Consider the following 22204-nt stretch of genomic DNA (forward strand, 5'->3'; position numbering starts at 1 on the left):
AGAGTCAGCAAGTCTTTCCAAACGGCAGAGCTTCCTTTGTGTGTGTTAATGTAAACAATTGCAGAATAAACTGAGCAAGAAAGAGACAGACGGAGACGAGTGAGGCAAAAGAAGAAGAAGTAAAAACAGAGGGAGAACAAGAAGCGAGAACAACCATCCGCAAACAAACGCACTGCACGGCTTTCATCTCAGGGTGACAGGTGCATTATCGTAGGTTAATGAGAGGACTAGTTCCGCCTGTAGCAGCAATCAGGGGAGTGGTGTCTCCACCTCCACCTCCATCAATCAGCCCCGACATTAACTCAAGCACCGAGCACACTGACACACACACACATACTGTGGCTAGTGTACACAAAAAGACACACACACAAACATCAATGCAGAACTATAATTTGCGTACAGTGATACAACAATGGTTTTGTACAGAAGACAATGGGATTATGAGGTGTTTATACCACAGGAGGCAGATTTAGTCCCAATACTGGTATAATGAAATTAGAGGAAGATGGAGTGAAAGATAACGGAACTCTATTATTATTTGATTTATTTTTTATTCTTTCTACGCACTTCGGTCAAAATACCCCCACTCCGATTTTCCTCCAAGTACCACCAGAGGAAGCTCGCGTACCACTGGTGGTACACGTACCACAGTTTGAGAACCATGGATCAAGACAAATAAAGTATGCTTGGAACGTTCTATTAAATTAAATTCTAAGTAGTGATTTAAATATTATATCATCAAATTTTTCAGGTCTTTCCTCTCAAAAGAGTCCACATGGAGGGGAGAGTCTGCCCTGATCTGACTGGATTAGTCCATAACAGGAAGAAAGAGTGAATTATAAAGAGGAAAAGGAAAAGGAAGGTGACTCCGTGTTTGAGTCAGAGTCTAATTTCTTCCCCAGCGTTGGATCTCACAAAGCAGAGGACAGGAAATGAGGCGGAAGACACCCACTGACCTGCAGCCACTCACTGGCTCTCAAGCTTATCACTGAAACAATTTAAACAGCTAATGGAAGAAGGCTGATCCTCTTTCTGTCTCTGTACAAAGGGACAATGTGACTCATACTTCTCATTTCTGATTAGAGGTCCTTGGGCATTACAGTAATGTGCACCAGACAGGGGATTGACCTAACGAGTTATGTTATTATACATATCTATCAGACGGGTATTTTAACAGGCTGAGTGCACGCTGTTTGTTTATGTATGATCCCTCAGAGAGATTGAAGGCAGGAAAGCCAGAGCAGGAAGTGACCAGGTGGGGGTTCCACAGGTGGAGTGTGGGGTCCACTGTGGGAGTGTCACTGGAACATGTCCATGACAGGGTGTGAAGAGGATCCTGAGGAAGAGGAACCGTGGGCATGTGGGGCAACTCTCTGCACCAACGCAGCAGAAGACTGAATAAAACCACTCTGACAGACAGAGAGACAAAGAGAAACACAGAGGGGATTTTCTACTAAATAAACAAGTAATTGACCATAGATAAATGATCATCTCTTTTTTCTGCCAGAATATTACATTACATTACATTACATGTCATTTAGCAGACGCTTTTATCCAAAGCGACTTACAAAAGTGCATTTAAACATTTGGGTACAAATAAGAGCTAGAAGTAAGTAAGAGCTTCAAGTAGAACAAACTATGAAGTGCTAGTCATAAGTGCAATACAATTTTTTTTTTTTTTTTTTTTTGTCGTCTTAGTCGAGGTAGAGTCGGAACAAATGTGTTTTTAGTCGGCGTCGGAAGATGTGGAGGCTTTCAGCTGTCCGGAGAATACAGGCTCCTCCTCCATTTGCACTGTTGAATATACATCTCAGTGTACTACACATACACAAATACACTACTCTTACTCATTCCTAAGGTAACATTTTTGTTTTTCACAGATAAGCACATTATTTTACTTCAGTCCAAGTTACTGACACTGATGAATACATGAACTCAACATCATTATTTATCATTTTATTTCATTTGGTCTCGGTGGAGTCATTTTATGTCCCATTTCCTCTGCCATGTCTCTCTGACTGACAGACATGTTGGAAAAAACACAGGAAGGAATACTTCCTTTTTCTTTGTCTGTCCGTGTGTGTGTGTGTGTGTGTGTGTATGTGAGGGAGAGGGAGGCATATTTCATTCAACAGGTGATGGCTTCTCCAAATGGCGGCAAAAGCTGACTCGAGCTAGTGTCAGGAGTAAGGATTATGATTTGTCATGGTTATAGTCTTTGGAAAGTATCCAGGAAATAGATGATGTGAAATCCACAAAACTGACCAATGAAACCTTGGTCATTCTTTGCATGTGTGTGTGTGTATAGTCTGATAAGTTAAGCAGCAGACTATTGTGACTCATTTACTTTTCCACAGTCTGGAAGTCAGTCAGTCCCACGTCATCCATGTGCAGGAGAGTTGCTACAATTTTCTATTTATTACATCATAAATCAACCTGGTGATTTCTTTTTTTATATATAATAACCTCTAAGGGCTAGAGTATAACTAAATACAATTTTTGTTATCAGTTACTCTGATTCATTGTTTCACCATCAATTGTCAGACCTTTATAGAAGATGAAGAGTTGAATATGTGATGTTGTCACATTTACAGTCCAAAACCCACGTCCTCATAAATGAGGAGCTGGACACACACACACAGTTGATTTAGTAATTAAAACAAAGTTCTACTACAAGCAACACAGGTGTGTCATGTACTCTGACTACCAAGATGCACCACTGTTGTATGAAATACTGTGTGTGAATATCCAGGATAGTTGTTTGTGTGGATGAATACTCTCCTGCGTGATCTCTGCAGGCTACATGAGGGCATGAGGGGAGTACAATGCCACATTCAACCTTAGAATGACGTCAGCGGCAGATGTTATTCTTCAGCTCAATATTGTGTGTTAAATGAGACATTAATGTTTACCGCTGGAAGCTCTCTGTGTGGACAGAGCTCCCTGATGTGATGTGGCATTGTTCTGTCACAAACAGTCTCCTGAGAGAACACGGCTGAGGTTAAGTTACTTGGACACCAGTGGATTAGAGCAGGAAGGTCCGCGCTGTGATTGTATTGTTCTGCGCTTGTTGGTGCGTCACTTTTCAGGTACTTGCCTCTGGCACATAACATCATAAGGAGGCTCCCTCTCCTTGATAAAAGTCATTTCACTTCAGTCTTATGAGAGTAGCTATTTTTGTTTATAGCAGTGGATAAATGTTGCTACCGCAGTGAAAAGGATGGATGTGAAGCTTTTTCTTCTGTTCTGCCACAGGGCATTCAGACTGAATTAACAAGAGAATAAAAAGACAGAATTAGGTAATGTTTGTAATCACAGAGAAAATATAATTTGGCTCAGAGCAAAAGAACTAATGTCTGGAGAATCTGCATAAAGCTGATAATTAAACCTGCAGCTTTTACAAATCAAGACAGAATTCCATTTATAACACGTCTTCTATTTGAAACAGAAACACTGATTAAGTTCCTCTCATCCAAATACGCAGCTGCCTCAGCCAGAAACACTGATGAGCATATACCGCCATCTTCTGGATGCTTTTGGTACAAAACCTGACAAGAGACCGAAAGGATCAGCACAAACAGTCAAACATGTACAGTATTATGGGATAAAGAGGTGACATTTAAGAGGCATTCAACTGTGTCAACTACATTTAACTTTAATAGTTCTCAATAGTAAATACAGGTACACAATATTTTGATCATGGTCTACAGATCCACCAATATCTTTTTCTACTGAACAATGATAATTTATTTTATGTAAAAGTGTAGAAAAATTTAAACACACAATAATACAAAAAAAACAACCTTCATCTCTTATTAAGTTAAATTAATCTATCAATTTGGCAGGTCACATAAGGGAGGCTAATTTTATTAGCAGAGACCGACTCCACTCGTTCTCTTTCTCTTGCGTTGTATGTTCTTTCAGCATTGTGAACATGATTTGAAATGTCTTCTCACATGGCACGAGAAACATCAGCCATGGTAGGGTGAAATGAAATGACTCAGGCGAAGAGATGGAGAATACATATGTAAAACATGTGAAACATTTTCAGCAAGAAGATGAGCTGATGATCTGTAATGTTCTGGTCATAGCAGCGTCTGAAAATATGAAATCACTTGCTTGCTTTTGCCTTACTATAACGAAAACAAAAAAAAATCCTGTAGTGAACAGAAACCTGACTATTGTCAGACGGTGATAAAACAAGACTGGCCAAAAACGGTTCATTTGGTCAGTTTTTGAAAATACAGACAGATTACTTGCTGTGGTAGATTGTTTGCAAACGAATGTCATAAAGAAATGAAAATATTGTTGCAGGTGAAGACAGATTCACTCTCGGGCTTCAAATAGATCAGATTCAGGCCAAAATAGTGCTGACGAGATGCTGAAGCAGCAGCAGCCACATTCTGCACATCATCAGCAATCAGGAGGAAACCAAGAACAATACGACTCTTAAAAAAAGAGTATGTGGGTGACAGCCTTCCCATAGAAAACACTGACCGAGCACCGAAGTGCCACAATCCCTTACCAAAAGTCACACATACAGTCGTAAAAAATCTGATGACATGAGAATATAAAAGAAGAACAAAAGGAAATAAAAAAACTCACTCAGCACATCATACACACACACTTACTTCATGCAAAACTAGTCATTTTCCAAAGCTGCTGGCTGTCAGACACACCCGAAATGGAGACAAGAGATGTGGTTAGGGACAATAACAGATGATGGATACCAGGAGGGAGGAGGAGGAGGAGGTGGACGAAAACGAAGGTTAATATTAAGGACCTGATGAGAGAAGCCAAAAACCCTCCACCACAGCAGCCCAGCCCTGGGCCTCTCCTCCACCCTCTGCTCCAGAAAAACCAGCTGCAGGATCACAGAGTGGCATTAATCCTAAAGAGCATCTACCACACATACACCCATAAGCCCCACCTCCCTCTCCTTCCTCTTGTTCTCTCTCTCTCTCTCTCTCTCTCTCTGCCGGGGAGTCAGAGGATACTTCAGCTCTCAGGCCCACTACATGACACTAAAGTGCTCTTTCTACTACTACATGAAGTGCTCTATGAGGTCAGCCGAGGGAAAAACAAAACAAAACACCAATGAACATTTGCATAGTATCAAAGTGTAAAATTCTCAGGCTTTACAAATGTTTCCTTCACAAACACAATGGATAAGACAACAACTTGGGTCCAACAAGTGTGTGAAGTCCGATTGATACGTGTGTGCATGTGTGTTTGACACAAGACGCGTGAGAAAAATGCACAAATGTCAAGGCAGGAGAAGCTCAAATGGGGGAGACAGCTGTCTTCTTTTGTGTGTGTGCGCATAAGACTGTGAGACAAGGGGAGAGGGTGAGAAGGAAGGAGTCTGTCCATCTGTGCATGGTGTGAAGCTGAGTTTGTTTTCAGCTCAGTATTTTGGTACTTTGGTATAATCCTCCTGGACCACACTCTTGCACAGACACATGGAGAGAATCATCCCGAGGAGCTGGGGGAAAAGGAGTCATAACCTTAGTTATCAGAGATTCAACTTAACACATTTACAGTAAAAGCATCTGTATTGCGTCACAATTCCTATTTTACCAACACAACAGTTTTCTCCATGAAATGCAAAAAGATAAAAATAAAAAAGCCCTTACATTTCCCTAAAAGGGTGATGTTTTCAAAAAGCTTGTTTGTGAGACTGACACAAAAAACTAAACATATTCAGTTCATGTGTATGACACTACGGTTCAATACACATCAATATAATGTTTTGCTCCAGATTTGTAAAATGTATGTGTATGTTTGGTCCATAAAGAATTTTAAAACCACAGTTAATTTTGTCTTCTACATTTTGGATTATCTGGCATATATATTGACATTAAATGATTTCCTTTTGTGTATTTGTGCGTTACTCAGTTTTGTCTTTCATCTGTAACGATGCCGCCATTATGCAGATATCAGCACTTTGGTTCACTGTGGTTGTTTTAAAGTGCTGTACAAATAAAGTTGGATTGGATTGGACATTGAATCATTCATGCAGAGTATGGACGATCACTACCGTATCAAGAGACAAGTGTAAAAGAGAGGGATGAATGCTGTACCTCCACAACTGCCACAGAGACGCACATTCCCAAAATAACCCCACAGTTGTCCACGAGCCACTTCTCCACGCTGGTTGCACAGCCCTGAAGGAAAGAACAAGACATGGAGAAAAAGAGAGAACATAAGCCAGAGGAAGACACGAAAGGAGGGGAGGAAGCAATGTGAGGAGAGATGAATGACTACATAATCCCAGCCGGACATGAACACAGCGCCCTTTCAAAACACCACTGTTGGCTTTGGACCGAGTTGGTGAGGAGAAGAATAACACAGGCTTAGCTGAGCTGAGGAAAAACAGTCGACTGAGTGAAGTCCCTGAACCGCGTAGACCAAACAACAAAATGGTTATTTGACAAATCACAAAGTAAATAACACAACACACCTCAGCTGTCAGTGGTCACTGTGCTGATTAGCTGCAGCCGCAGTGCCACACTGAGCTGACACCATGTTACACAACACCAGTCTGTGACTGATGTAATGAGTAACAGTGCGAGTCTATCTGAACAAAGCAGGCGTGCCGTAGCATTGTTCACACTCCTCAAGGAACACTGACTTTGTTCTGGACGTAAAGATAAAAAATGTCTACATTTAGACAGACCTCAGAGAAGCTGTAAAGTATTTAATACAGACTCTCAGGTGTGGATTTATAATTTCAACTGCAGTAACTGTGTCTATGTGCATTTACTGTAAATGCTTTCTCTATTTGATACTTTTATGATTTTATGTTGGGGCACAGTACATACAGGCAGTAAATAACAGTAAAAGAAAAAGAAACTGAAAGAAGATTAAAATGCATTGACATGTGTTTGACTTGCCATTGTTTAGTGATTAATAAAAGTAAAAATACTTGCAACATGTCTGAGTTATAAAATCAAGGCTGAGCTATTACAATTCAAACACTTAAACTGAAGGAAAACGGTAATTCAGCAGTCAGATTCATATGGTGCCTAAAATACTTTATGAAGCTAGGAGGCACCATTTCAAGGCTTTGACACAAGATCATAAACACACCGTATGCTCTCATATAGCCACACAGACCTTGATACTGAGATAAGTGTAATGATGTGGATAAACAGCTTGACTCAAAATCATTTCCAACAGATTCTCAGAAGTGTTCTGTACCGTTTCATAGACGGGCAGTTGTGTGGACGTGTGCTCACACAGGCCAACTTCCTCTACCGCTGTGCCAGGCAGCTCTTCATTACGACAGGAACACGGGTAGAGGTTCCTAGAACTGTTTCTGATCCAAACGTTCTCAGACCAGTTTCCTGGACCAGACCATCCACAACACTTCATCTGGTGACGTGACAGAGAGACACAAGTGAAAAAAGGGAAACGGCACACAGTGAAAGATGAGATGATAAAATAAATAACATGAGGGCAAATCTAGAAATGTGCCTAAGAAAATGTTTATTTCCATTGTGATGTCTGAAATCAGTCTTTTATTTGCTGCTATTTCCAGAAAGACCAGTGGTTTGGCAGAGGAGAGGAGGAAAACGCAGTCAGACTGTGGAGCAATCTGACTCCTGCTTGCTTCAGATCTTTTAATTTCCACAAGGCACTTTAGTTTAATGGGGCACTTAATCCCAAAGTTTTCTCATTTAATCTCTAATCATGATGAGATAAACCAGACCAAAAAGGTGGAAGTTAATAGATTTTATTTGTATCGATAAAGTTTTAATTAAAAAAAAAAAAGTTACATGCTTTAGTTGATACTACTACATTTCATTTGAAATGGATGAACTCTGCATTCAGCCAATCATTTCAGCTCTGTATCAAACATAATCCACGTCAAAACACAACTGAAAACTGACTATTAACATACACTAGGTATGAGTGTGCAGGTGTACACAGGAAGCTGATTCTCTCCTCTGCAGTATTTGGCTTAGATTCAGAACATTCTTTTAGCAAAACAAAAACAATTGTGAAAACCCTCCAGAACAACGCCTCCTATTATGAGACCAGTGATGAGGTGAAAGTGTTAATGGAGCTTTTTATAACAGCTCAGTTATGACCATTCACTCGGTCATTATTTTCAAAGGTTCAGTATTCCGCATCGTAGATGGCAAAGACAAATCTACAGACTAGCAGTCATGCTGTATTGCAATTACAATTGCTATAGTCATGTGTGACTTGTGGAAAAATTATGTTTTCATTTTTTACTATTCTCTGTGAATGGTAAACATGAAATAGGATGTTGCAAATAAAATCTTTCAATTTCTTTTAACCCAGCTCCAGTGCTAGCAACGTAACTTTGCTTGTAACCGGAAGGTTGCCGGTTTGAGTCCCCACTGGGTCAAAAAAAGGGTTGGGGTACCCCTGAGCATTGCCCCCCCGGGCGCTGCCCACTGCTTCTAATTCTAGGAATGTTTCTAGTAGAGGATGGGTTATATGCAGAGAAGGAATTTCAACTGCGAAAGGATTCATTTATTTATCTTTATTTATTTTAAAGCAATTTGACTATTAAAACAGTTCATTTCTTTTCAGCACTGTATTCACACCCGGTTGAGGAGTGACTTACACTTCTCTGAATGAAGTCCCAAGTGTGCTCCGTGGTCTTGTTTGCGCCGGTGTAGTTGATCATCATACCTTTTATGATGTTGGACATCTCATGTTTTAACTAGAAATGAGAAGAAAGCATGTCAACAATGAAACAATGTCAAGTTTGCAAGTCACAAATGCTTCACACATGCACATAAATGTGTGTGTGTGTGCTCTCATTATTACAATTCACACTAAAAAGTGCTCACACAAAAATCCATTTTTGATGCATGGAAGAAAGAAAGAAAAAGAACAAAAATGTTTTCCACAGCACACTTCCAACTTCTAAATTTGAAGTGTGTTAGGGCCCAACACCTTGGGTGGTATGGCTCTGTGAAAAACTGCGCTGTACTGAAACATGGCACAAATATAGCTTAGCAGGAGCATGACTCTGTTTATGTGAGCGAGACCACAAAACAGTAGTGGCGCTGTAGCTTCAGAGCTCAAGACGAGTGAGAGCCTCTCCCTCTTCTACAAAAGGGCACCACCCTGTCCTGTGGTGAGACTTAAGCACAGGGAGCACTGAGGCTGTCAGAGGCTAAAGACCAACACACAAATACACGTGTATACACACAAACACATGCGGGATGTTGCACAGTTGAAATGGCAACGACAACTTCTATCTATCTGACAAAAGGTTTCATCCTTGAAAAGGTCTTATTTATGTCAGGGGAAGCAAAAGTCAGCCGAGCATGAAACCGGTCACAGGGGTTGGTGTGTTTGACTACACAAACATTCCTAAATGCACAAAAGTCACAAACACATATCATTAAATGCTTGAATTAGCACTGGTTTAATCACTGTTCAGCAAAAAATAGAGGAAAGTTAAAATTATTCCCGCTGATTGTCGTACATTTTCTGAGACTCTCTCTCTCACACAAGCAAAAAAACCAAACAAACAAAAAGAATAACAACAAAGTGTTAGAGCCACCTCCTTCATCTCACTACCTACCACCACCTGAAGTCACATCATTCACAAACCTGCACCTATCCATTTTCCATCTGTTGAGCTGTGAAACTGTTTAACCACAGGATGCAGGGGCTGACTAAAAGCTTTAACTATGACCTACATGCAGGGAGACACAGCTAGGATGGGAGCACAAACACCCACTAGGCTCCAGCTGTACCAGCGAGAGGAAGGGTGGTGAAAGGGTAAGAAGGGTGGAAGACGGCCAGATTAGGAGAGAACAAAAAGGAAAACGCTAACATACTGTATGTGAAAGTGAGAAAGAATGGAACAGAGAAAATAAGGTTGATAAAGCGCACTGGTATTTACCGGCTCTCTTTGGAAGTAAATGAGGACTCCAGCGGTGACTTGGGCGATGAGGATGAGCAGGAGGCAGGTGAAGTACTGTGTAGGAGAGAGAGATATGATATGAAAAGAAATGAGAGTATAATAAAATTTAAATTGCAAAGTTTTAAAAACAACACCACCTGATATTATTTACCACAATAAATCATGGAAAAATTAAAAAAGCAAAGGAAAAGGTGTAATTATGTGATAATCAGCTGTTTTGTATACCTTGTACACCTCCTAATGTGCATTTTTGGAGAAAAATGGTCTCTGAAAACCACCATAACCCTTTTCAAACTGCACACAAACTTAGTTTGCACAATTTGCCGGTGAACATAGTAAATAATTTAGCAGCAAAAACAGCCAAGAATAAACAAAAACTAGATATTGTGTACTGGACCTAAATTTCAGGGGGCCAAAAACAGTTCAACCAAAAAATAATGGTAATCTTCACAACAACTGGTTAACAAGTTCATCACATCATCTTGTATCAAGGTGGTAAAGTCCTTGTTATGTGCTACATTATTACAAGGGATTGCATGCTTTCACAGTACTATATGTATCCTCACTTTGTGTGTGTGTGTGTGTGTGTGTGTGTGTATGTGTGCGTGCCTGATGGGCAGTCTAGTGCCAGCTGGTCACCACTGTCACTGGCAGAAGTAGGTCACAGCAGCTCTTCAGTTAACTCTTAGCAGGTTTAACACTGTAGAGCTCATGCACCCATCCCCTCTCTTGTTGTACCCCCACATCTCAGTGGCAGCTTTATTCCTGTGATGTCTCCTCCCCTTAGCCACACATGCTGTGAACACTCAGTCCACGCATACACAGAAACACTGAGGGGCTTTGCTGTCAGCAATAATATATCAGTTGTTCTTCATGAAGGTTGGCATTTTGAGCAGGTGCATTTAAGTAAGAATAAGAGTTGAATACTTTAAAGGTACTAACTTTAAATTAATTACATTGCGGTTGGTAGGTCCTGTAATTAAGATGGACGGAAAAACAAAGCTATATTATTTTATGGGATTTTATTGCTGTAGGTTTGACTTAGTTGTAAAGAGAAAAGGTAAACTGAGCTTTCTTTCTGCCATAGAGTTTCCTGTGTGGTCATAAATGACACAAGTTCCTGATGCACACTTTGTTTAAAGCTAGTATGTAAGAGTGTTAACTACATGTCGTGATTTTAAGAGAATGAAGCCAAACTGTAGCATGTTAATGTGATTTCTCACCAGACCCAGCAGACATCGGATTTCATAGACGGCTCCTATGCAGCCGAAGAAGCCCATGGCCATTGACAATGAACCCACTCCGATAAGGATGTATGAAGCCACTTTCACGGTGTCTGATGATTCCTCTGGTGAAAACAAACACACACACAGACAATAATAAAAACAAAGGAAGAGTTTCACTCTCCACTGAAACCTACATGGACAGCACACTTGCTACAAAAGTGTTTTTAGTTAAATTCAACAAATTGCTGACGACAAAACACAAGTCAAATGTTTTTTTCTTGATTAAAAAAAAACCAAATGCAGCACATGAAAGTCTATTTTAACATTGATGTTTAAAGCAGGCCACACATTCTTCACAAACCAAACTGTCTACTTCTCTGAATTCAGTGTATTCTCATGCTTTTTTCCCACAAACATTATTTAGTAGGCCACCAGAGAGAGTTGGACCAAGACAATCCAATGTGTGGCAAGATTAATTGAGTTCCCTCTTTGGTATGTAGAGCGGGAGAGATGCAGGAGGGGCTGGTTTTGAAATGAGAGTTTGGAAAGGAGAGCCATAACATGGCTGCGTTATCTGGGCTGGAGGAGCTCCAGAGAGTCTGAGCTCAGAATGCAGAAAAAGACAGAATATTAGCTACAGTTCCCAAAGAGTTCTGTTCCAAGTGAACTAAACCAGCCAGGGCATTCGGAAAACTCAGTCCCATCCATTTTATGAAAAGGCTGGCAGACACAGCAGCTCCTCCATCACTGCTCTGCCAACATAATGCAATGTTGCTTCTTGGCTTGTTGGCTAAGTTGCCAAATAATGTTATCAATCAAAATTCCCTTCTCACATAAGCTGTTGATTAGGCTGTAATAAATCAATTTTTTTCTGCAAACTGTTTATATACTGCATGTCAGTGTCATTTTTCAACAGGAAATCTATGGGTGAAAAAAAACATGTCAACATGCCCTATTTATAATATTCACCACAAAAGTTAGTAAAAGGGTTGTTTTCTATATTCTGAGCAGGAATGAACTTGCTTGTAATTTAGGCCTGGGTCATGCTTAACTGTCGCACAAGTACACAATGCATATTAACAATCTGCTAATCAATTAATTTCAATTTTAATTGTATAGCCCAACATCACAACACAGTTTGCCTCGAAGGGCTTTACAGTCTACACAGCAAGCAACATCCTCTATCCTTGGACCCTCACACTGAGAGAGGAAAAACTCCACAAAACCCTTGTGCAGGGGAAAAACAACCTGTTCTCCAACTGAAATTTAACTATGGGTGGTTTTGGCATTTTTAGCGCACTAGTATTTTTAACTCAAGGGGGTAAAAAAACAGGGCTAGGCAGTAAGTTACAGACTCAATACAATAAATAAAAAAGTCTAAAGTGGGAGTCAAACCTGTGTCGATCACACCAAAGTACAATGCGTTAACCACAAAGTGAACTGCCGGTGAAAACCTAAGCTAGCTAAGCTAGCTCAAAGCTACTTAATGATGACACACACAAGGTACCAGATTGCTGTTATTTATACTACCACTAGGGGCACCTATTTTAAAAATGTATCTATAGGATGTAATTCCTGCATATACCACACAGTCTCAGGAACAATGAGAGAAACCTAATGCCCTGGAAGGTGGTGTTGCCAGACATAACACTGGAGAGACTTTGCTAAGAACAACTATAGAGCTGCTGTTATAGGTCACTGTTAGGTCTACCACACTCACACACAATTGGATTTGGGATTTTTAGCCTTGCTGGGTCGATGTATTCAATTAATAAGTAATTTTTTGTGCTAATTGCTACTAAAGCAGAAGCTTTTGAATAGATTCATTGGTTTTCTGTTTCATGTCAGTGAATTTGATTTTATTTACTCTTTTATGAAACATATTTGACTATGAGCTTGACATGCGCGAGCACAAAGGCTTGGAGAAAGAAGTCATTGCATGCATGTACACGGCTGACTACATGAGTTACCAGAGCTGTGGTGGTTTGGGAGTAGCTGAAAGCTAAACGTTCTTAGGTCAACATATGTAGAGTGTTTATGTGGCTACAGGCTATTATTTAAAGGGAGGCAGACCAGCACACTGAATGTTCTATATCCAGCACTCTGTTAAAGCATGTTATTTTGGTCATTCAAATACACACACACACACACATCCACACATTCAAGCGGTGTCTGAAAAAGCAGCATATGAATGTAAAGATGGTGTGTGTTATTGTATGGAGTTTTTTTGTTGTTTTTTTTAAACCAACAACAACAAATCACATTTTGGGTGATGCATAAGATGCACATCAGTAACTGGCAACAATCAAGAGCCTGAGTGATAAATTTGAACTGCACGTCATTCTTGTTGATTGCTGCCAAACCAAAGCAAACCAACTTTCTGCAAGAGATTACTGTGGTTAGAGGCACGAAGACTATTATATATAATTGCGACAAAAAGAAAACAGTGACAAACATATTAGAGCTTAACTGGCAACACATTATAGATTGTTCATTTTGAGTTTCATGATAGTCAAGTCTTAATAAAGGGTGAAAAGATTAAAAAAATCATCACTGCACCTGTGAAATATCCCATGACAATGATAAACTAGTATTCTATAATTATATGTGGGAACTAAAACTGAGATAAATGTTTCTGTTTGGTTAGCCTGTAACCCAATAAGCACTTGTTCCAGGAAAAACATACACCCTGGAACAAGACAGAATGTTTTGCAACACTCATGAGGCCTGAAAACAATTCTCTGCTGCAACAACCACTCCGAGCAGTTTTTCTAATATCGCAACATGTTATATTTAGCAATATGTCAACTCTTTGGATTGATGTTAAAACACAATATGCTAGACCTTTACACCCCGGAAGCAGTTTGTAGCCTACACTCTTGAAATTAAAATCTTGTAAAACTCAAAAAAGTGTTTCCCTTCAAGCCCGCCTCAAGGTGGATTGAAGTAGAGCCATAGATACTGTACTTGACATGTTGCCAGCTGTAACGCTAACATCTGTGTTCTTCTGTGTTGGTACTAAAACATACACTTCTCCTGAAGTCAGCATGTGGTGCTGCTCTGTCATGTACTATGGCAAGTTTCCATGAAGGTCTCTTTCTAAAAAAAAGGTCCTGGGGTGGTTTCCATGGAACTTTCCATTTAAAGAGGCCTTTGAGAAAACTGCTGAGAGTGGAGAGATGCCTCTTGTCCATAAACATGCAACGATAATCATGTAGCACATATACAGCTACAGAAAAGCCATGGTTGATATTATGACCGATTGAACGAAAAATTGTTTCATTTGAGTTGTCTTCTCTCAGCTCAAGTCTATGGAAAGGTTTCTGAATTCATCTGCAGTATATGTTCAGGCTTTCAAGGCTTTCGTTTAAATACAAGGCAAGCAGTGTTTTGGAAAGTGCCATTGAAATAAACTAAAGACATCAAGTCACTGGTGTAACAGAAATTAAGTGATATAACGGAGTATGTACTGTTTATACAGTATTTAGGGGATGATGGCCTTTTAGGTTCCCCTGCTTGAAGTCAGACAGCTGCAGAGGCATCTAACAATATCACTCAAAAAGAATGGTGAGCAAAAGCACAGAGATCATGTTTTATGGTCAGGCAATGTTCAATTTTCTTTGGACAACACTGACACAATAAACAGGCACTGTGTGCAGCTTTGATTTCTGTTCTTTTACAGAGTGCTAAGATATTTCCACCAAGGTTAGAAATCTATGGACACAAGGGGTAGGGGGTTGAGGTTGACCCCATCCAGAGTGCAGGGAAGACGGAACATGGAGAAGAGAAGGTCATCACGGCCCACATACAGTAGGAAGGGATATCCTCGGGGTATCAGTGAATCAGGATCTCTGCTATCTCTGGAGTAACAGCTGGATTATTGTAACAATAGACTGGAGCTGGCAGGGAAGATGGATACTGTACTTTCTTTATGTTTTGAATGCCTGTCTGGGCATAAGCAGACTCAGCTCAATGATGACCTTGGATTCCTGACCTCGAGAGCTGAAACAGGAAAATAGGACTCACCCTGACCTGTTCAAGACACAAGGTCAGTTCTGGTCTTAGTCATAACTCCAGATTTCCAGACTCAGTATTCAAAACAACAGAAACTTTTCTTTAGTGCTGCTTTTCCATAACAAATGGGGCTTCCTTGTTTCATTATTGGTCTAAATCCAAAATACATTCAGTTTAGTGATTTAAAACAGAGAAAAAAAATGAGATATATTTACAAAGGTATATCCAACCATTTTAACCTGAAAAAAGGTGGCACATATTTTGTTAAATAGTGTCCTTAAGAGAAGTGAACCTGATAGTCCTTTAATACAGGCATAGTAGTGCAGGTTATAAACAAATATGAGATTGATCTGAATGGAAAAGAGTGCTCTTAGCTCTTTGACCCACTTCATTAAGTATATCTCCCAAAGGAGAGGGGAAACAGAGCATTTGACTTCCATCAAGTACAAAGTTAATAAAGTAAAAGTAAAATAAACTAAAGGAAATATTTTTCTACAAACTTGGAGAAACTTCACGGCTCTGCTCAGCAGTTCTACATCTGGGACGAATATACTGAAAGAATTTATAACAAGATTTATGGCAACAAAGAGTTTCCATCCTCCGTTCTCTCTTCTTTTTAGGCGGAGGCTTGAGCTGGGTTTCATAACGTTTCTTAAGCTTCTTTAGGTTAATAACCTCAGTGAGACACCTTGTTGTGGATGACAAAACTGATAACTTAAAGCGTTGCTATTTAGACGCTGGGTGTTTTTCTAACTATGCATTAGCCCTGTGACAACATCTGTGAGGGAGGGAGAGTCAATCTGTGCGACTCTACCATCTGGAGAACTGAGAGAAAAGGCAAGTTCAAAGTACAACTCTGTGGAAACTGTGGGGGAATTAAAGAGCCAGTCGTCCAGCATAAGATGAAACAACTCAAATGCCTCAATAATCAACAGCCTGCCACCTCCTGTGTGTGTGTTGTTTGTCTATAGGGCAGGTCTGGTGTTTAAGGATTTGAAAAGCACACTGTCCATTTCTGCTTCCACTGCTAGCTAAAAATAACCGGGTCAAAAGTGCTGAATGTCTGTTTACGTTCAGCACAAGTGATAACAGACAAGTGTTATCGGTAAAGGACGTGACAGCAGGACAGAGGGAGTGTGTGAGTGTTGCAGCACTTACGCAGAACAGCGATGAAGCTCTGATTATCCAAGAGAACCCACAGGCCAAAGCCCATGATCAAGGCTCCAGAGATCTGTGGAGAAGAAATGTACACAGTCAGGCAGGAATCAGGCAACAAATCTCATGTGAAAGTAAAACAAAGAATCTGTGCTGGTATGCCTTAAACGGTGAGCTATATTTTTGCTTCTTTGGTCTATCACATCTGGGATTAATCAGATAATAACTCTTCTCTCTGTCCCGTTGTCTCCCATTCTCTCTCTCTCTCTCACAGCAGATACAGAGAGAAAGTACCTTTATCAAAATGAATATCCACTCATGTTAATTAAGCATTAAATCACTGAAGACTGTCCAAAATCAGAGGAATAGTCATCTCTACACTGGAACATTTTGTCCGAAGCATCCGAGAGCTTCTAAAATTGATCAACTTAATCTTTTGTACCTTAATGGTAAATGGTCCGTATTTATATAGTGAATTTCTAGACTTGATGACCACTTTAAGCTGCCTTACACTACAATGTTACTATTACCCATTCACTCACGCATTCATACACCCATTCACACATTGCCAGGAGCAATATGGGGTTAAGTGTCTTGCTCAGGGACACATGAGCATCAATTGAACCAAATCAAACCCTTGACCTGCCAGTTGACCACAGTCACTCCAGTCAGTTTTGAGAGTGTGGGCCTTTAATGAGGTTATGAGGCTCAGGACTTATAGTGGTGGACCAATATTTATAGATGAGAGGCTTTGTTGATTCATCAACTTCCGTCTTGTTACGTGGCCTCTACACCAGCCCAACAACAGCAATTAGAACCTTGGCTGAATGCTGTTCATTTAGAGAGCCTGTTGAACTCCCGGCAGCCATCATTAGCCCACCACTTCCTGGCTTCCCCTGGCCTCCCCTGGTGCAATGTGTCCACATGGACAAACACTGACACAGACACACATGCTTCCTCTTAGACACCAGTTGAGCATTTAAATCAAAAGGTCTGTCAGGTTTACAGCCACACACTCAGTGGAAAGGTCTGGACATCCTCTCGGTCAGTTTTAGGTGTCTGGGGTTTTATCAACCGGTGGACTTTATGCTGTGGCCAATGTGAAAAAGGAGTAAACAAACCATCTGCTGCTGTAGACCTGAATGTGATGAGTAAAGGCTCTCACCTCATGTAAATTCACAGCAACATTTTCCCATGTATCTCATATAATCTCTGGTACTGTTTAAATAAGGTCTTATTCAAATAAAAACCTGAAAGCCAAGAGTGTCCTGCAGGAGTATATATAGTGGCATTAATATTATTTGCTTGGTGTAAATTAGAATATAGAATAGAATATATGCGTTCACTGCAACAGAGTGTCCTGACTGCATCTCTGCACTGTAGCACATGTACTGCAGACTGGTGTGTTTATATTACATTGTACAATACAATTCTTATACGCATACACTGAATGTTGGTATGTATACATACAGTGGGAAGTACGATTTACACTGGATGTACGCAAAAGAATGGATTTTTTAAAAAAAATGTTCAGTATTAATCAGACTCTACATGTCATACCTACTGTACAGTATGTTGGGCAAAGCAAAACTACTACTGACAAAGTAAATTGATGATGCATGAAATGTATGTTGAAAATGACAAGAATCTGGACAACTTACAAAGAAGAGGAGGTTGAAGAGGAACAGAAAATACTTGATGACCGTAATGCATCCTTTCCCCATGGTTGTGCTTTTGGAGACTGTAAACAACAAATAGAGATATTACAGGCAAGTGAGAGCATTCACAAAACAGAGATACTTGCATGTACATGAGCCACAAAGAGAGAAGATTTAAGTTGTTTAAACACAACTTTAATCTTCAAAGATCACAACAGTCCTCAAAAGACTTACCTAAACTGACTTGTTCTTTACTACCATTATGTTTATAATCTATGCTATTGAAAACAAGTTTGTTTAATTTAGACAAAGAGGAACCACCCAAGTAAGAGTGAAAATGAAGATTTATGTATATAAACACCTGCAGGCCAGACTCATACCACAATACAGTACAATAGGTACATTATATCAATCTCTTCCAATATGTTTCAGACTGGTGTTCACAAGGGCAGAGAAAATATTTACCACATGCAGACTATTTCCTTCAGAGGAGAACTGAAATATAACCAGCCATTGTGGTTATTTGAGAAGACCGAAAACATCTCACAAAGACAACTCCCTGTGCACCAGATGACAAGCTGTTTCTCTCCTCCCCATTTCTTTGAACATCTCGGCTGTAGGCTCATCTTATTCTCTATATTGTTATCAAAGAATGAACATCCTCTGAAATACAAAGAACATAATGACAAAAAAAGGCTGTTGTGTGTGTTGCCGTTGATCAGGAACTGGCTGGTTAGGTGATGACATGTTTTTGGAAAAAAAATGTTTGCGTCAACTTGGAGACGCAATCACATAACCAACGAGTAAAGCATGTGGACTTATCTCAGTCATACTTGAACTGCAAGATATTGATCTTCCTCTTAGTAAGTGTCTGTGAGCATGCATGCACAACTAAAAAAAAAAGTGAAGCAGCAGTATCGCAGGTGCCATCTCCTTTCTACATGTGCATCATCATGACAGGAAATTTCAAACATAGTGTTTAAAAAGAACCACAGCCATGATAAAAATAATGCCATGGTGTTTTTTCCACAACTATATTGCATTTATGATCATGTATTGTTAGAGTTTATTAATAAAAACTCCTCATTCTCTTTGTCTAAACTATAGAGTAGTAAGTAGCAGAGAAAATGCAAAAGCCGATTAAAAAAAGATGTATTTCTCTGCGATCTCTACAGAAAGATAATTAAAGCACAGCTGAGGTTACGACCTATATTTGACTATTATATGAACTAAGCAACCTAAATACTAATAAAATTCATGTTTACACAGCACAAATTCGTGCCACACAGCACAGCACAGATTGATGGTCTGGATGGTGAACAGCAGTGCAGATTAGAAAGGCTTAGTTATGACTACCATTGTTTGTTGACCAAGCCCTGTCCATGTGAAAACAATTCCTAACAATGCTTCACAGGATCTTTTCTGAGCAGCAAATGAAACGGGCTAGCAGGTCCAGGCTTATTTGTTTAAGGCAGTCGGCTGGTTGAGGATAGGGAGGATAGAAGAGAAGTTGAACCAAACCATAAATAGCCTACAGTCAAATCATGAGTCAAATCATTTTTGCAGGATGCACATACAAGCTCATACATGGAGCAGAGAGATGTGTGTCGCTATTTGAAAGTTCTGCTACCTCTGCCTAACTGTAGTGGAGTCCCTGAAGGTGAATGACATCTCTCTTCCAACATGAAAATAAAGACTGAAAAGTGCAATGGAAATTGAAAGCAAAGCCAAACAGCAGCTCCAAGACACAGCACCATTGTTAACTGTGTATATAACTGAGCTACAGTGGTATTCAGACTGCAGCTGAAATCAAGAGACAATGTAGTTTATTTGAATTGGGACAGGAGAAGAAAAAACCAGGGGAGGCTTGAGGTCATGGTAAAAAGAAAAAAAGAAAAAGCAGAAAACCCCCAGCTTGCCCTGAGAAAAGGGGAAATGATGAGTCATCTGAACTTTCCAAACTCTATGACCTCACGCAGCCATTTTTCCCTTCTTACAGCCCACTTCCCTCACCGTGATTAGACAAAGGTGTGATCACTATTACACAATTGAATGTTTGATTACTGTAAAATGAAGGCAGCACTGCGATGATTATGAAGACAGGATTAGTGGCAGATGCCGCCTGTAATGGACTGAGCCGTGCTGTACTGTGGACATCCATGTATAACCTGGCTATTATCACATACAACTGATTTATGTCTTCATGTCTGTGAGGTCATCATGCTGCCATCAACCTGTCTACATCATCCTGATACTAAAGCTCTTGATGTCATGCCAGGATCCTCCTGACATCTGTATTGATGTCATTTATTCGTTTGTGTAACTCATTATCCACACTAAGAAATTGTGAATTTAAGAATGAGGAAATAGTTTCATCACATATATACTCCGACACAGCAACTTACAAAAATTAAACTTGTGAGTAACACGGCAGCTTTCACTTGAGAGAATTTCTGCTGGTATAATTGATCATTTTTATTATCAGATTATTGTTAATTTCAATATTTTCACTTATCTGGGTCACATAAAAACCGTAGTCTAGTCAATGCTTGGAGAGCTGATAAGCTCCAACGAATTCTGGGGGATGAAAGAGATTTTCCCCATCTATGAGACACTTAATACCGTATAACATAAAGTGGTGAAATCCCCCACTGGTTTTAGAGGAAATGATGAAGCATCTGCACATTCTGCAGGAACATGACTAAACATAGCTCAATCAGACCATCTGTGTAATAATTAGTCTTGATGTGAAAAAAAGAATGACACCTCTTTCAAGTTACACACAGATACAAACAGATGTTCCTCTCATAAACCAACAAAGAGCACCAAAGCATTTTTCAAATAATATAAAACATACTGCAGTTTACAAGTTAAGAAAACTCTCTCTGAAACTCTGTTACTGACTAAATGATGAGTCTACTGACATTTTGTTCAAACCTCTGTCTGAAAAACTATAATATTGTTTATGGAAGAAGATAACACATTCACTATGGCAACTGAATGTTGTCTCAAGTAAGTTCTTCAAATCCTAACACTGAAGTCACAGAAATACATCAGTACAGGACACCGCAGTAATATGATGATAATAACAATATATTTAAAAAAAATAATAATAATAATATTTCTGTAATTCATTTAGATGGTATATACATGAATTTCCCATATAGACACCAATTGTTGTAATCGTTCCACCTGTTCATTCTGGCCTATAAAATATTGGGAATGTAATTAATGATTATTTAGATTTTTGATTACTCAATTGTTTTCTTGATGAAAATAAAATAGTTGTTTGATCCAATATTCAAAAATATTGATAGATGTCAGTTTTTCCCATTACATATATTTGTCTTAGAAATAATAAATAAATCATATAATTATGGTGAAATATCACACAAATAATTTTCGTTTTAAAAACATACATCAAAGTTAATATGAGGCGAATATGTAAAGTAAAAGTCTATTCAGTGGAAAACGACATTTTGTTTCCTCTGTGAAAAGACAAAAAGTGTTTTCCACTATTAAAATGCTGCATTTAATAATGTCCAAGTCCAGTGAAAGGAAAAGCAGCAAACGGAGTCACTGTAAAGTGAAGGCAGACATCTCTGAAGTTATTTTACAACTACTGTAACGAAAGTGAGACTAAAAGACTTCGTTCTTTTCGGTATTTAAAGATGTGTAAACAAAGGCTCTTCGGTTAGTGGACCTTTATTTATCCACCGCTAAAAATGTGAGCCCAGTTTACGTCAGCCGCAAACGAAAAAGCTCAGTGAACAGCGAACTTCGCTGTTCACTGAGCTTTTTCGTTGCTTTAAGTTTACACTTTGTGGCGTCGCATTGTTTTCCTCAAAGTTAGTTAGACACATGTGAACATGACATATGGAACATACCTGTACTTGTTAAAGAGGGGGTGACTCACTTCGCCGGGAGTTGGACCGTCGTATCTTCTGTCTGCTCACTGACTGACTACACTGTGTTGTTACGTGAGGACTTGTGTGTTTGTGTGTGTGTGGGAGGGAAAGTGTTGACAGCTCCACCGCGCGGAAGCCATGGTGAACTGCTTAATTAACCCTCTCCTGTCCGGTTAAGATCATAAAATCCATACAAGTCTCATCAGAGTGGTGCTCTTAGATTCACTGTACTCTACTGTCATTTCTTTTAATGTCACTTTACAACCCTAGCTCATATTTCACTTGTCTTTGATCTGTATTTGTTTAGACAATCCCGTTAAGATC

The 22204-nt window shown here is 39.6% G+C and overlaps 1 protein-coding gene across 2 annotated transcripts; it reads right to left on the minus strand.

The window, feature by feature from the left end:
• Positions 1 to 3639: 3639 nt before the first annotated feature.
• On the minus strand, positions 3640 to 21967 carry cd82b (CD82 molecule b). 2 transcript variants are annotated; one of them, XM_044036675.1, is made up of 9 exons: positions 21860 to 21967; positions 17976 to 18055; positions 16318 to 16390; positions 11143 to 11267; positions 9899 to 9973; positions 8603 to 8701; positions 7204 to 7377; positions 6084 to 6167; positions 3640 to 5485 (listed from the first exon to the last, which is right to left on the minus strand). In XM_044036675.1, exons 2-9 carry the CDS (start codon positions 18036 to 18038, stop codon positions 5408 to 5410), a joined length of 771 nt encoding a protein of 256 aa, XP_043892610.1. In that variant the 5' UTR covers positions 18039 to 18055; positions 21860 to 21967; the 3' UTR covers positions 3640 to 5407. The 2 variants fall into 2 exon arrangements, with proteins under 2 accessions (XP_043892610.1, XP_043892611.1); XM_044036676.1 differs by having other exon boundaries at positions 21889 to 21961.
• Between the last annotated feature and the right edge of the window lie 237 nt (positions 21968 to 22204).

Source organism: Solea senegalensis, linkage group LG10, assembly GCF_019176455.1.
Source record: "Solea senegalensis isolate Sse05_10M linkage group LG10, IFAPA_SoseM_1, whole genome shotgun sequence".
Classification (NCBI taxonomy): domain Eukaryota; kingdom Metazoa; phylum Chordata; class Actinopteri; order Pleuronectiformes; family Soleidae; genus Solea; species Solea senegalensis.